Source organism: Podarcis cretensis, assembly GCF_951804945.1.
Source record: "Podarcis cretensis genome assembly, chromosome: 3".
Lineage (NCBI taxonomy): Eukaryota > Metazoa > Chordata > Lepidosauria > Squamata > Lacertidae > Podarcis > Podarcis cretensis.
The window spans coordinates 43,985,841-44,001,840 of record NC_137172.1 but is presented as its reverse complement, the minus strand read 5'-3'; the positions used below and the strand labels follow the sequence as shown (position 1 = coordinate 44,001,840).

Sequence of the window (16,000 nt, the reverse complement as noted above, 5' to 3'; positions counted from 1 at the left end):
TACATTCAATTCTTATGATTGCAGATTTTCTTGTGCAAGGAGTGATTACAGGTCCTTCCATTTTAATAATCTCTCCTCCCCCATTTCCCAACTGTCTTTGGCTTTATATACATCCACAACAGCACAAACAGTATCCACAAAGAAGCTTGCAGTATCTTTCCCGCCCCTCTATGGTAGTCAAACAACAAACTAGTTCTTAGAACAAGGACTTCGGATGTACAAGTTCCCTTCCTCTTCCTCTGCCCCAGCCCTCTAGAGCAGATTTGGGGAGAATGAAGTGGAAAAAGGGAAGAGCGAGCAAGGGGAAAGTTTTGCTGTACAGATGGAAATTTCTGCATTATCAGAATTACTTAATTTGATTCGGGCAATTATATTTGAGAAATTTTCATACAGCTCTTCAACAGCAGTGTACAAGGGCCTGGGTAGACAGGACAAAACAGCTGCAAAAGGAAATCAGTCTCTTGACTAGAAACAGTGTTTTATTGCATTTTTAATGAAAATATTTACATTTTTATAAATTAGAAAAAGGTTTGTGATGAGACAAACCTCTTTTAGTTTACATAGTAGTTAACATCCTGGTCAGAAAACAGGATAACTGAAGTGCATTCACTATATACTATTTACATAAGTTTATACAATATATATATATAAAGGCAGAGCAAGTTTTGCAAACATTTTTCCATGTGGGGGCCAGTTCTAGAGTAACTCAAGTATTTGAGCACGTCTTTAAACCAGAAATACACATTTTCTTGCTTCTTTTGGCAAATTTTTGGTTTACAGTACCTGGTGGTTTTTTTAAGTGTGCAAGTCTATGCATTTCAAGCTTTATATTTATTTTTGAGGCAAACTGCAGTGTATGCCATGTTTGCCTTATATTCCAAAAGTAGCTCTGCTGTAATACAAGGAATAATAACAGGACTGAAAACAGTTCACTATGTTTTGAACAACAAAGGATTTTGCCTTGCACCTTGGAAAATGCAATGACATGAAATTTCCCATGGAGGACAAATTGGGCATGTGTAAGATGTTGAATTTTTATGTGGTATTACCTTCATAATTTATCACCTGATAATTTATCAACTAAATTATCCTCACTGATAAAGAGGTTTCAAGCCACTATCATTTGCACCATAACAAGCTCCTATTCAAAATAAACCAGTTTCAGATTAAAAATTGATGCCCCTGCTATCCTCCAAAAAATCTTCATCATAGAGCCAGCTTTGGTCAAATTCATTAGCTTGTTCCATAATCTCAAAAAGGCTTTTGTACTGCTCTGGATATAGACTACCCGTTGTAATGTTTTCTGGTATCTCCAACTGTCTCAACAATTCCTTCCCACCTTGGGAACTCCATAAACTGAAATAGAAGAAAGGCGGGGGGAGACGGAATCGGTCACAATGGGACAGTTAAAGATAATGCTGATCAGTACCTTATTAAAACAAAGCCAAATTGTAACATGGATCTCATCAGATTTCATTCCTTAAAACGTCATTATTTTCCATTAACAGTTAGATTGTGAATATAACTCCAATGGCTAAACTAATTATGCAACCCAGGGTCTCTTGTCACCATCATGAAACCCCAAAACGCAAACAATGATTTCAGTGTTTAAGTTAATGCATCACAGCATGTTTCCAGGATGCTTTTGAGGATACATGTATACAAATGAAGACTGTAAAGGTGAAGAGGTAAAGTCGGTTATGATTAATTGGCCTAAAGACTTTGGGTACAATATACAACTGAATGATTGGGGGAAATTATGGAAAGAAGGTTTAAAATTTACTGCATGCAATGCCTTAAAAGAAAATGTGATGAAAATGTTTTATAGATGGTATATTACACCCGTTAAACTTGCAAAAATGTATAAGGTAAGCAGTAAATGTTGGAAATGCAAAGAAAAAGAAGGAACATTTTACCATATGTGGTGGGAATGTAAAAAGGTTAAAAACATGGGAAATGATATACAATGAAATGAAGAAAATGTTGAAATATACATTTATTAAAAAACCAGAAGCATTTTTATTAGGCATTGTAGGATCTGATATAAATAGAAGTGATTGTAAGTTGTTTTTGTATGCAATGACGGCAGCACGAATTTTATTGGCACAAAAATGGAAGCAAGAAGAATTACCAATGAAAGAAGAGTGGAGGATGAAATTGATGGACTATGCAGAACTGGACAAATTAACGGGAAGAATCCAAAACCGGCGGGACCAGAGATTCACAGAAGATTGGCGTAAATTTACGGACTATATGAAAAGTAATTGTGATGATTCGATTACATTTGTAGGTTTGCAGGAAGTTTTGTAAGGGGAATAATTTGAATTATTGCCTTATTGAATGAAAGGGAAGATATCGGTTATGAGGTTAAAAGTAATATAAATTTAAGAAATGCAGGAGAAATCTTAAAGATGGGAGATCATCAGAGGAGCTGACAGAAGTCCAAAAGATTGTATAAGAGCTGGAAATTTGTAAAATGTATGACAATATAAATGTGTTTAAAACGAATAAAAAATTATATAAAAAACAAAACAAATGAAGACTGTCTAAAACATAAAATGGCCAATATTGAAACCTCTGGTGGTGGTTGGAACTTAAGTTTATCAAGCACCAACCTCCCTTTTTTTATTGCTGCAATGAAATAAATTCCAGAAGCAGCTTTTGGTATGGCACTGTGACTCCTGTTCAGAGTAAACATTCTTACCATTGGCATGCCTAAAACAGATCTTTGTTCAGGATCCAAGAAACCAAGCAACTAGTTCTACATTCCCAAAGGGCTTTGGCCTTGTGTTTTCCATGCCAAATAACCAGCCATGTTTAAATAAAAGCAGCTTTTAAACATAGTATTTGATATGGCAATGGGATGGAGGGCCTCTGCTGTTTTAAAAAATTCAAAAGTCAATCTGGCTCAGTAACCACTTGGCTGCCAGCCACTGTGCTCAGGTAATTCTATATAATATTGTTCAGGTTTACGCCAAGTGCCATATCCGACTAAATTCTTTTCCACGCTGGATGTCAGCTAAAGAAATACGACTTTTACTTACTTTAATTTATCTATTAGTTTAGTCTTGCTTTTAGCAAGGCATTGCTTCACCATCACAACAAATATTCTTGAATTACTAGTTGTCAAGCTGTCTGTAAACAAATTCTTCCTTGGCGTCAGCCGTATTAAGCATAAGTGGTCATTCTGCAGCAGCTGCATATAACATAACAAATTAAAAACATTAATATAAGAATTTAATTCATGTGTCTTTTACCCAATAAGTTTTCCAGAAAGGGCAAACCAACACTTCAAGTGTATCATAGGTTAGTGCGTTGGGAACCCCTCATACAACAGGGGTCTCAGTTGCTCATTTCATTCCCTCCCCTGATGAATTATGCTAATTCTTAGTCCATGTTTTATGTGGATCTGCTCATATAAACAGTGAAATTAACTGATAGAAATGCCCAACCCTCTGATCTCTGTTGCCCAACTGTTACAAAAGACACACCCAGGTTTCTAAATTATTCTTTCTACTTTTTGTGCTGCTATCTGGTTTGCCCACTCTAAGGACTGGATTTGGTCTACCACCCTATGTTTGACAACTATGAATTTTGATTGCTCTAATATGCTAAGAACTTAAATTATTTCACAACTAGATGGGCTGGAGGGAGACAGGAGTTGTTACTTATCTAGATAGATTGCTTTGTCAATGCTGCTTTTTAAATAAATGACAAATGTTAACCCATATGCAAATCATACCCAGTTGCTAATCATTTAATCATATTTTACTGAATACTGTAATAATTCTCATATATATATATATATATATATATATATATATATATATATATATATAATTTTTCCATTTTCTATATTACTGTATGATTCATAATTCTACTTCATATCATTTCCATTTTTCATTTCTTTCCAGATCAATAAACTGAATAACACATAGAATCATAGAATGGCAGAGCTGAAAGAGATTCCAAGGCTCATCCAGCCCAACCCATGTAATGGAGGGATCACAACTAAAGAATCCCTGACAGATGGCCATCCAGCTACTACTACAGTTACAATCGGTATTCTTTGCTTTTTCTCTCTCTTTTGATTTTTAAATTCTTTATTAATCATTTTCCATATATATATACAGCATGTAGTTATCTTCATTTCAGTCAGTCCAATAAGGATATTTATGTTCACAAAGAAAATTACATATAATTTCAACTATGTGTTTTCTACACAAACGTAAGACCTCCCATTTTCTCCATGTTTCCCTTTGCAATAAACATATTACTTTAATTTGTCATTATTTTTTAAAATTCGTTTTTCTATTTTGATGTCATTTTCCTTTATATACCGTATTTTTCGCTCTATAGGACGCAGTTTTCCCCCCTTCAAAAATGAAGGGGAGATGTGTGTCCGTCCTATGGAGCGAAGACGCCATAGCCCCGCGACCCTCTCCCGGCTGGAGAGGTGACGCGTGGCTATGGCAGGATCCTCTTTAGCTGCGCGCCACCTCTCCAGCTGGGAGAGCGCGTGAGGGGCTAAAGAAGCCATAGCCCCGCGACCCTCTCCCAGCTGGAGAGGTGACGCGCGACTATGGCAGCAGCCTCTCCGCTGCGCCTTTCCGCTGCTCCCTGGCCTGCTCTTTGGGGCTGGTGGTGGGCTTCCCCCGCCAGCCCCAAAGAGCAGGTCGAAAGGAACCTGAAGCCTGGAGAGTGAGAGGGGTCGGTGCACACCAACCCCTCTCACTCTCCAGGCTTCCAAGGTAGCCGCCTGAACGGCACCTTGTTTTAGAGCGGGAAAATAAGAAGGGGGAAATTCTCCCGCTCTCTGTGCAGCGCCTCCTGCCGCTTCGCTGAAGGGACGCTGGGCAGAGAGGGGGAGAATTTTTTTTTCTTGTTCTCCCCCCTCTAAAACAAGGTGCGTCCTATTGTCCGGTGCATCCTATGGTGCAAAAAATATGGTATATTATTTACAGAAATCATTCAAAGGCAACTACCATGCTTATATTACAACTATTTTTCAAGTAGTTCTTGAAATTATCCCATTCTAGAATGAACTCTGTGTTTGTCTCTGATTCTTTCAGAAAGAGAGGCTAATTCCATGTATTCTGTAAGTTTGAGTAACCATTCATCTCTAGTAGGAAGTTCATCATTTCTCTCTCTCCCTTCTGTGTTTGTGTGTGTGTGTGTGTGTGTGTGTAAGCTTTACTCCCTGTTCCACTGGGCTGCTAGCAAGCAAAATCAAACCTTCACTGAGGTCCAATAAATGCTAGTTTGTTCACTAGTCAGGATTTTGCATAATGTGCACCAATTTTGTTTGGATCACCATATTTACAACCCCCAACCCCATTCAATGACAATGACGTGGCAATTATTGCAAAAGTATAGCAACAAAGATGTTTTGAAACCTGGATTTTCAATGAGTGCTGCTGACGCTAGCCCTGCCAATATAGATTTGGCTTACGCGAAAAGCATTTTGGAGACTGAGAGCGGATTGCTAAATGCACAGCTGAATGAGCCTGTGTATCCCTCACTAAAACAGCCATCCGGACAATAGTTCAATGAATCTGAGAATGTTTGCATTCACACAGCATTTCCTTAAGCATTCAAGTATGTTTAGCTTACCACACTCTTTGGTATAGAGAGTCCACCATTTTTTGAATTAGTCAGAAATGAAGGCCAAGGCTCCTAGAAGGAAGGAAATAGTAATGCAACTTAGTATGAATATTCAATAAGGACATGCCACAGAGCACTGATGGTCCACAGGCCAGTTTGGGAACAGCTGCTCTAAAGGTTCCCTCAACTTTCAGCAGTAGCTATTCAGGGCAGCTCAAGGCTCCCCATCAGTGAAGCATGTGGTGTTCCAATCATAAATGAGCACCACATGCAGCTCTTTGGCTTCTGATTAAGAATGTAAGCATCTATACAGCAATAAATGCTAAGGAAATGACAAAATAACTGCTTGAGGGAGAATGCGATCTAATGTGCCATGGGTAATCTTCCTTTTACACACAAGGTATTTAAATATTTGCTTCCTGTTGCATGCCTGCAAAACAAAAAGCTGCTCCACAAGATCAAGGGACCCTTCTGAGTGGCATCCCTTGAAGGCACATCCTCACCTGTGGGCAGGTGGAAGCGCTTCCTGCTTACAAGCAGGTGGGTGGGAGTAGTTTCCAGCCAAGTGAATCCTGGCACAACAGAAATATCACCTTACCATTAAGAGCCCTAAGAGAAGTATTACTGCATTACTATTCATTGCATGTATTAAACACTCACCATACGCAGAAGCTGAATGTCACAGGCTGTTTGCCATAGTACACTTAGTGCTTGATAGATTCTTGTTTCCCCGGGCTTTGCAACAAGAGTCTGACAAGGGAAAAAACCAGCATTTATATTTATGCAAAATTTCTGACTTTATCATGAACACTGGAAGGCTTGATTAAAGCAGGAAGTTCCAAGCAGCACCTGAAAGTTGAATCAAGGTACAAGTCTCGCTTGTCCAAGGCTATACTAGAAGCACTGTTATGCCACAACAGAACTAGAGTACTATTTTCAGTCATGAGTCAAAATGCGAAACTGTGCCAACTCAGTATCTGTACTACTGTTCCCTTTCTTCCAAAGCAGTTGCTACAGTTCTGAAGATCCAATATTCTATTATATCACCTAATATTCTATTTCCGACCATCAAGGGGGAGTGTCCGTCTTTATACGGCAAAAACAGCAATATCCACTAACTCATTTTCTGGTTCTTAGAAGGTATTTTAAAATGTCATCAGGAACAGAAATCAACGGAGAATCCAATTATCTTAATGTACCTCAGATTGTGTACCAAGTTATCAACCCCAATTCCATTACATAAGATACCCACAAGGTAACAGCACAGAATAGAGTTCCTGCTCTTTCTAATTCAGTTCATATTTGAAATGTTGATGATTCAAAGCAAAACCAGTTCATTCACGTTAGAAGGGATTACGGGGAAGAGTGGTTTATGACAATCCTGGGGTTTATATGACAACAATGAATACAGCTCTGGGTAGTCTACAACAACTCTGCAGTACTGTATAAAAGTAGCAGATGCCTACTGCAGGTTTGGCTAAAACAGAGTACAAAAAATGTACATCTGTACCTCAAGCTGGGCTGGGAGAGAACCCTGGGGTACAGTTCACTGCAATACCCTTATTGCAGGCTGGAGAGCTATGGGGAGCCAGAGGAGCTCATAGTAGCCCCGTAATGTAGTCCACCATTAATACTGCAGGTCAGAGGTAGGGCTGGGGCTCTTTGGGATTCCTCTTGGGGTGGAGCAAAGTTCAATTTATTTAAACTGCCCCCTCAGACCTTTCCCCAAGCCAAATCACGCCACTGCATTCAGAAGCCCCATGTCTTACTGATTTTGAACTTTCAAATGTTCAAAAAAACAAAAGCACAACCTATCTCAGTGTGCTTTGCACATGAAGTAAGACCCAAGTTAGAGCACAAACACTCATTTTTTATTTTTAGAAAATTCACACACAAACCCCAGTCACCAGTTTTACATGCACACCAGGACTATACCAACATTTTGTTGCAGAGCTCCACCTTAATGTAATATTAGCTGAGCAGATGAGTAAACCATTCCTTCGGATGAGAGATGCCATGGATTAGTAAAATTATTCCAGAGTTTTATGGCAAACAACACTTCCCATACCTTATTGCAACTGATAGGCAGTAGTGAAAAGCAAATGGTAAAATAAAAAAGTTCTTAGTAACAGGAAAGTGATATAAGTGACCATAAGTGCAAAAAGTACCATAAGCAGATGAAATCATTTACATATAAAATGGATCATTCTGGATTAACCCTATTGAAGAGGCAGGACTTGATTAAATTAAGTTTTTCAGTAATTCTTGTTTGTAATCAAAAGTTGGGTTTTCCAGTTCCTTACCCCACACCACTACACTGAGTGCTTGTTGATCATTACTGTCATCTCCCAATGCTTGCCAGAGCTTAATTATATTCTGTGAAATTAGTCCAGAGAACCTTAACTTAATACAAGGGCTTTGTTCCTCTGAATATTTGTCAAGTACATTTCCCCCCAAATGGGATAAAAAATTTCCTAACAAGCACAGAACCTCTGTTGAGAAATTGTCCACAGATATTTGGCCTACTGAAAGAGGAAGCCAAATCTTTTAGAACTGCAGCCTATATTTTTCCTACTTGCATCAAAACCAAGGTTATGTTTCATTATAAATTTTAAAAATCTGCACTTATCTATTCATTGACTGTGCAACACATAATTACTACCCTACTTGCTGTCAATACAAATTATTAAAACTTTTTTTTTTGTTCATGGAACTGACAAGTACAGAAATGTTCTTTGCTTAAAAATTAAAATAATTATTACATCTATAAGGTAAAGGGTAAAGGTACCCCTGCCCATACGGGCCAGTCTTGACAGACTCTGGGGTTGTGCGCCCATCTCACTTAAGAGGCCAGGGGCCAGCGCTGTCCGGAGACACTTCCGGGTCACATGGCCAGCGTGACATCGCTGCTCTGGCGAGCCAGAGCCGCACACGGAAACGCCGTTTACCTTCCCGCTCGTAAGCGGTCCCTATTTATCTACTTGCACCCGGAGGTGCTTTCGAACTGCTAGGTTGGCAGGCGCTGGGACCGAGCAGCGGGAGCGCACCCCGCCGCAGGGATTCGAACCGCCGACTTTTCGATCGGCAAGTCCTAGGCGCTGAGGCTTTAACCCACAGCGCCACCTGCGTCCTATTACATCTATACACTGCATTAAAATAACTTTTACAAAGTATGTTTGATTATTTTAACACAACCACATAGCAGCTGGCGTATTATCAAGCTATCTTATACATAAATACCTTGTATTCTTTTTCACTGACAAAGAGGTTCAGTTCTGTTCTTCCATATTTATATATAGAACTGCGTTCATATAAGGCATAAAGAAGCTTCCAAATCAGGTTCCTTTCCTTTCTTTGTGGCACAATTCCAATCACTTTTAGAGGAACATCTGTACAGAAAATCAACCAAAATGAATAAAAAAATGTATATGTTCACCGCTACTAAATAAAATAACCACCAAATAAATAGACAATAGCAGAATCATTACAAAAATAACTCCCACTTAATTAATGCCTTGAATATTGCTACCCTTCATATGAGACCTCTAGTGAGGCTTTAACATTCAAATATTAGATTGGCAATCCACAAGATACAGGGCTATCTCCACGGTGGCACCACAGTCATTTTTATATTTATATACAACCTTTGGATCATAATAGTTCCCAAAGCAGTTACGGAACACTCCCTTGGGAAGCAGTGGCTTCAGGCAAGCCATGAAAACTTTCCTCTTCCTAAAAAGCTTTGGGAAAACGTGTTTAACAGGTGCCATTTTACAATGTATTTAACTGCTGTTGTTTCATCTGAAGATATCTGCCTCAAGCACACCAAAAGGAAAAAGCCAAATAGAAACAATTAAATATTGATCTGCTAATTATCTACAGTTGATATGTACCAGTTTAAAGTACCTGCTGTCCAAGGAACTGTTAAGATGCCCAAGTTCTCAAAAAGTCTTTCAGAATACATAAAAGGTGGCTTCAAGGATCCAATATCCATAGGGTCCAATCTGAAAAAGTCACAATGCACCACTTCTAGCTGGCCATCTGCTTTTTCCTTCAGAGACTAAACAGAAACAAATCATTAGAAGGTGAAATTAACATCTGAACTTGTTTTAACTGAGTCAGTCTATTAACCCATCTAGCCAAATACTGTATTGTCTACTCAGAGAGCAGCCTCTCTCCAACGTCTCATGCAGTGATTTTTCCAGAGCTGCTACTCAAGACCTTTTAACAGGAGATGCTGGGATTTATCCTGTGCCTTTATCTTGGTTTTAAATAAAATAAAATAAAATAAAATCTTGGTTTTTAAAAAAAATTACGATAAATTGAGTGATAGAGACATACTTGTAACCAAAATAAAACAAAAAATAGAAAAAGAAAAAGAACAATCAATGACTAACCTGTCAGGAAAACAATATACTTTGAGATAAATTAAATCTCTCATTTTTGTCCTTTTACAGATTTTTGTGAGAGGTCCAGGTTCTAAATCTAAACCATCAATCATCTCCTTATCTTTTTGTTTAGCCACAAATTTCAGTCCCCCGTGTACAAACCTACCTCTAAATCAGGAACAAATGACTTATTACTCTCCAGAGCTATCACATGGGCACCAGCATTGAGTAATGTTCGGGTTAAGACTCCAGGACCTAAAAAATAAAATAAAATCCAGGGTTAAACACCGGCATTAAACACAGTTTTAGTTTAAAAGAATGACCAAGAAGAACCCAAAGGCCCTGTAAGTTAAGTGAAAAATATAAATATGAATGAAAACATGCAAAACTTCTCAAGGAACTACACTGGATTATATCCCTTGCAACATATTATAGTAAAGGGACCCCTGACCTTTAGGTCCAGTCGTGACCAACTCTGGGGTTGCGGTGCTCATCTCGCTTTATTGGCCGAGGGAGCCGGCGTACAGCTTCCGGGTCATGTGGCCAGCATGACTAAGCCGCTTCTGGTGAACCAGAGCAGCGCACAGAAACACCGTTTACCTTCCCTACTTGCACTTTGAGTGCTTTCGAACTGCTAGGTTGGCAACATATTATATACAAGCATAAAGAAGAAATAAAAATTGCAGGAAATGTGAATTTTAAAAAAAACTATTGAAGGGACAACTTTTCAATAGTATAACCTTCAGCTGAAGACAACTGGAGGAAAACAATGGCTAACTTGATATAGTTTGGGGTTTCTGCCAACATATTTCTCTCGACAGCCAGCAGTCACCAACAACAAATTTTATAAAAGAAACTGTGGGACATTTATATTAAAAATGAAATATCTCAGGTGATATCAGACCAAGGCCCATTTAGACTAGTATCCTGTTCTCACAGTGGCTAACCAAAAGCCACAAAGGAGGACATGAGCACAACAGTACTCTCCCTTGTACTCTCCAGATGCTGGCATTCAGTGGCATACTGCCTCAAATTCTGAAGGTAGTGAACAGCCATCATCACTAGTAGCTACCGATAAGATTCATTTTGCATGAAACCCCCTTAGAAGGTTGTCAAAGTTAGTGGCCATTACTACATCTTGGGCTAGCAGATTCCATGGTTAAACTATGCAAAGTGTTAAGCAGTAGATGTCTGCTTGGAATCTTACAACATTCAGCTGCATTAGATGACCCCAGCTTCTAGTATTATGAATGGGGAAAATGTCTCTGTACTCACTTTCTCCATATCATGCATAATTTTATTTGCCTTTGCCATGTCTCACCATATGTTGCAATATGCATTCATTCGATCATGATTTTGAAAGCTCTCTTTCACAGATCTTAGTTATTTCAATTAGAGAAGCCAAATTAATTGGCACCTGAAATGTCAAGAAATGCCTTGCACTGCATTCAACAGAGAGTTTTGAAGTTCACCTTGTAAGCTTAACGCTGTATGTAGGTTCTGTGGAAGATTTTGTTCATTAGTTTTACTGTTCCATTTGCCAGGAGAGCAAACGGGGGTGAGTTTCACAAGAGAAAAAGGGGAAGGAACAATTGGGCCTTAGATGCTAATAGGAGCTTCCTTAGTACTGTCTAATCCAATAGCCTAACAGTCAAGGTACGGAATCACAAGACAGAAAAACATTTGGTTAAAATATAGGCTCTGAAAGTAATTGAGATACTGTTGGCAAACACTCTGGAACACTGCCTATATATTGGGCATGGCCCATCACACACAGGCAGAATGTATGCAGAAGATGCCATTTCCAGGCATCTCCAGGTAGAAGTGGGAGAGGCCCTGGTCTGAAACTGCAGGCAATCACTGCCAGCTAGTGTTGTTGATGATACAGAACTAGATCAACTAAAGGTGTGACTCGGTATAATACTTTTCTCCTAGGTTCCTACTTTGAAAACACCCTGTTTCTTTATTCTAAAAGAATTATTTGCAGGTGTCGCAATCGGTCAGTGCATCTGGCTGTTAACCAGAAGGTTGGTGGTTCGAGCCCAAACAGGGATGGTGGCGGGCAGGATTCCTGCATTACAAGACTAGATTAGGTGGCCCTTGGGGTCCCTTCCAACGCTTAGCAATAAGATCTCGGGGCACTGCTGGTGCAGCGAGTGATGCAGAAGTCGAAGTACAGTGGTACCTCGGGTTAAGTACTTAATTCGTTCCGGAGGTCCGTTCTTAACCTGAAACTATTCTTAACCTGAGGCACCACTTTAGCTAATGGGGCCTCCTGCTGCTGCTGCGCTTCCGGAGCACGATTTCTGTTCTCATACTGAAGCAAAGTTCTTAACCTGAAGCACTATTTCTTATGTAACCCGAGGTACCACTGTAACAGGTAAAGAGGACCGAGCGTCTCTAACCCTCACCTGGCTCGCATTCCAGCACCACCGTCTCCGGCCCCTCGGAGCCCCTCCCGCTTTGCAGACTGGAGGCCACGGCGCGCGCGAGGTCGGGGCAGGCGATGAACCTTCGCAGGGGCGGCGGGGCCCGCGCCTTCTCCGCCACCGAGCGGGTCGTTTCGGCCTCCTCGGGGATCCGCAGAGGAGGGAAGCGGGGCTTTGCCGGGCCACGGCGCTGCTCGCTCTGACCCGCCGGGCCTCGCGAAGACAGCCGCTTCCCAGGCGACAGGCTCAGAGCCGTCAGCAGCAACGAGCGCCCCGGCAGGCCCGACGGGGCCAAGGCCGCCACCGCCGAACGCAGCATCCCGCACGTGGGTGACCTTGCAGGGTACGAGGCCGACCAGCATGCGCGGCACCCGGACGACTTTAGCGGCCGGGCTCGGGCTCCCACTTCCGTTTCCGGCACCGCTGTTGCTGGGGCGACGCTCTAGTCTGCCTCTTCTCCGTGGTCAGGCTCCCTTCTAGGCGTTCCGGAGCTCTGTGGTCCTCACCTTCTCGCCGTCGCCGCCGGCTGAGTCTCCGGAGTCCGCAGCCGGGTCACAGGTAGCTTCGTTCGATGTCCATTCTGAGCCCAGCTGTGCCGGCGCGAGGGGCTGGCCGGAAGCCTCGCGAGGCGGCCGCGACCTCAGGTGAGGGGAGAAGGAAGCCGAAGCTGCCATAGCGGCCGCTGGCGGGGTTCTCTTTCCTCGCGCCTCCCTTAGGGGAGCCTCCGCGGGGTTGCGTGTTTTGCTGCCTCCTGAAATGGAAACCCGGTTTTAAGGGCGAGAAGAGGGGCGAGCGAGTAATGGAGGGACGGTGTGCGTGGGGCACCTGGGATTTGGGGGGGGGTGCTAATTAGGAGGGGGCGGGAAAAGCCCACCGCAGGTCTGCCCTGCGTGGGAAGAGAGTATCAGGCTCATCCTTGGGTCTGTGGGGCGCTTGTCTTGCTCCCCACCCCATGAACGGCCACAGCTAGCCAGTCGCTGTACTTGTTTCTTCGTTACCACGTCACTCTCTTGTGGATTCAATATCCTTGTTTTGAATTAGGTGTGGGTTTTGCGTGCCAGCTGCTTAAGCCTCTTCCGAACAGCGCCGTGCACGCTTGTGCTCTCCCTTGCTTCGCCACGCTTCACTCTCATCCTTCCTCTAAGGGAGCTCAGGGTGGGCAAGCTTTGGAGTTGTTGCCGTTTTTGGTTTTGTTTTTTAAGCCAACAGAGATCACTACGTTAGTGATCTGGTTCTTGCAAGGTTACCTGGTCGACTTCAGAGCAGAGCGAGAATACTGGTTGGTATACAGCTTTGGTCCATTTGGCCCAGTGACCTGTCTCTGGAAAGCGCAGAGATCTAGTCGAAATGAACGTATTTGTGGTACACACAAGCACAATCGTGTGTTTGTGTCTGAATGCAATTTTGCATGCTTTCCCTAAATTGGGATGTTGCTGTGCAAGTAATGTTTGGGGGGAAATGAACCGCATGACGAATAATAACAGAGTGTTGTAATAATTACTTTTCCCTTATTTTAAAGATCTATTCTGTATTTAAAGATGCCTTCGGTTGGGCTTTGGTTCTGTTGATATTCCCCTGTTTATCAGATGAATGTAAGGGGTTTAAATAAAACTCGACAGGTCAGTGAGGTGCCGTGGTGACTAAGTGTTTACAATACTCAAGTAGTACATTCCTAAACATAGTCTACATTCCTGATCATTGTGTCCCTTCATGGTTGCCTGTGAGCTGCCCAGATCACTATGTTTTATTGCTCTAGCATCAGACTGACTAATGTTGCTGTAGGCTAATGGGCCAAAGGGTTTGGGGTTTTTTTTAGAAGAGGCTTTAAATTCGGATCAAAAAAGGAAAAAAAATGTTCCAAGGCTGGGAATGATCTGTCAGATAAAAATATGAGAAGATGAATAGATGGCATCTGGAACTAAGTATACCCTCTTATCTAATCAATTTTGGGTGTTCTCAGCTGAGGATTTTCTTAAGAGCTATGGAGCTTGATAGTTGGACTGATACTTCATATAAATGGAAGATGGCTGATCATTTGTTTCCTTTTTATTTGCTTTTTTCTCTTGAATAGAAAGCTTTGTTTTGATCTTTATTGCACAAAATGTACTCATTACATATCATTTTAAATTAGATCTCTTTGCAACAGAATATTGATAATGAAAGTTGTGCCAACAAGTTGCTCAACTGCATGAGTATAGTAGTCATACTTGATTTTACGTTATGCAGAAGGTCTAGTCAGATTCATATTTAATATCAGTTGTCTGATTCATATTAGCAGCCTTCTAAATGCTGGCTAAACATTTGCTTTTCTGCCTCTCTCTTACCTCCAAATAGTTGATTTATTCCTGTATTCATACATTTGGCAGCTGATTTTCCATGCCCAATTGAGTTTTCGGACTTGTGTTTCTTAAAGAAAAGCATACTCTGCCATCATTGTCACACAGCAACCCCCTTTTGAAACTGGGGAAACTTTTAAAGCTGTTTATGATGTGGCATGTATATTCTGATTCAAATTCAAAGTTCTCCAGTAAAAAAAGAAAAAAAGCTATATTATCTATTTTCCTTTCTTAAACTGAGATAGACAAGTAATTCATATATTCCAAATAAGATCAGTCTAACTGTACTAATAAATGTTTAATTTGTAACGTGCCTTGAGGAAATTGGTTTTAGATTAACTCTGTTCTATCTAGCAAGACAGCCTATCCCCTTGACTTGAATAAATTTCAAGCCTTACCATTTCTGTTAAGGCCTATACTCTGCACATTCTGATCATGACTCACAAAAACGTATTAAAATAAAACGTAACAGGGCTGTTGCTGTTAGTCAGTGGAAGTTTTTAGGCTTTCTGTCAGTGATTGTGATGATTGAGTTTATTTCTGTACAGCACTTGTTATATATACAGTACTGTTTTTAGAAATGAATGCAAATTCTTTGTAAATGGACTGTTGTTCAGAGCCCATCTCTTCGATATCTAAGGGTCAGAAAATTCACCCAGATGTATTAAGAGGATGAATTATCTCCCTCCATATTACGGAATAAAAACTAATTAGTATTGTATTCTGGAAGTTCTACTTTTCATTTGGTTGGTTTTCAAGGCTGTCCCTTCTAGGTTGCACCCAAATGTACTAGCATTTCTTATAAGATATATTTTAATTTACATTATTTCCTCCCTCTTTTTTCTCTTTTGGCAGAATGAACAGATACCAGACAGCTCTGTATTAACTCTTTGTTGCCTAAAAGCATCTCCTTTCCCTTGCAATATCTTTAAGAACCATTTTGAAAAATGGTAAGTACTGTTCTCTGGTTTAGAAAGAACAAGACGCAAGGCAATGGTAAACATGTTTAGTATATTTTAAATAATAAAATCAGTTGAACATTTTTTCTTTTTTTTTTTTGGAAAATATCATAATTGCACATATGAAATTAGAGAGATTAATAGTAATTTCTATGAAATTTATTCTGCTTTATTGATTGGCAAAGGCACAGCACTTTATACCAACTTTTGCCAACAGCTAAAACTGTAGGAAGTAATTCGGGGGGAAATCATTTTGATACTTAAGATTTATCTTATATAAGTAA

The 16,000-nt window shown here is 40.7% G+C and overlaps 2 protein-coding genes across 5 annotated transcripts in view; one reads left to right on the top strand and one right to left on the bottom strand.

The window, feature by feature from the left end:
• Positions 1-461: 461 nt before the first annotated feature.
• On the bottom strand, positions 462-12,810 carry TFB2M (transcription factor B2, mitochondrial). Its single transcript, XM_079969583.1, has 8 exons — positions 12,404-12,810; positions 10,159-10,247; positions 9,511-9,664; positions 8,845-8,993; positions 6,265-6,354; positions 5,614-5,676; positions 3,045-3,196; positions 462-1,356 (listed from the first exon to the last, which is right to left on the bottom strand). The coding sequence occupies exons 1-8, from the start codon at positions 12,738-12,740 to the stop codon at positions 1,167-1,169; spliced, it is 1,224 nt and encodes a 407-aa protein (XP_079825709.1). The 5' UTR covers positions 12,741-12,810; the 3' UTR covers positions 462-1,166.
• A 28-nt stretch (positions 12,811-12,838) lies between these two features.
• Positions 12,839-16,000, top strand: part of CNST (consortin, connexin sorting protein) — a 45,326-nt gene continuing 42,164 nt past the window's right edge. The window contains exons 1-2 of one of the 4 annotated variants that reach the window (XM_079969495.1): positions 12,839-13,065; positions 15,613-15,707. The gene's annotated coding sequence lies outside the window, so the exon portion shown is untranslated. Of the gene's footprint in view, positions 13,066-13,135; positions 13,218-13,625; positions 13,701-15,612; positions 15,708-16,000 lie in introns of those variants that run through there. The other 3 variants (XM_079969498.1, XM_079969496.1, XM_079969497.1) reach the window with 3 other exon arrangements.

Bases quoted from the DNA above. Each gene is read 5' to 3' on its own strand.
- TFB2M (XM_079969583.1), bottom strand. From the start codon at position 12,740: ATGCTGCGTTCGGCGGTGGCGGCCTTGGCCCCGTCGGGCCTGCCGGGG. The intron at 10,248-12,403 runs GTGAGGGTTAGA...TTTATTTTTTAG, and splicing joins GGTGCTGGAATGCGAGCCAG to GTCCTGGAGTCTTAACCCGA. The intron at 1,357-3,044 runs GTAAGTAAAAGT...CTTCTATTTCAG, and splicing joins AAACTAATAGATAAATTAAA to TTTATGGAGTTCCCAAGGTG.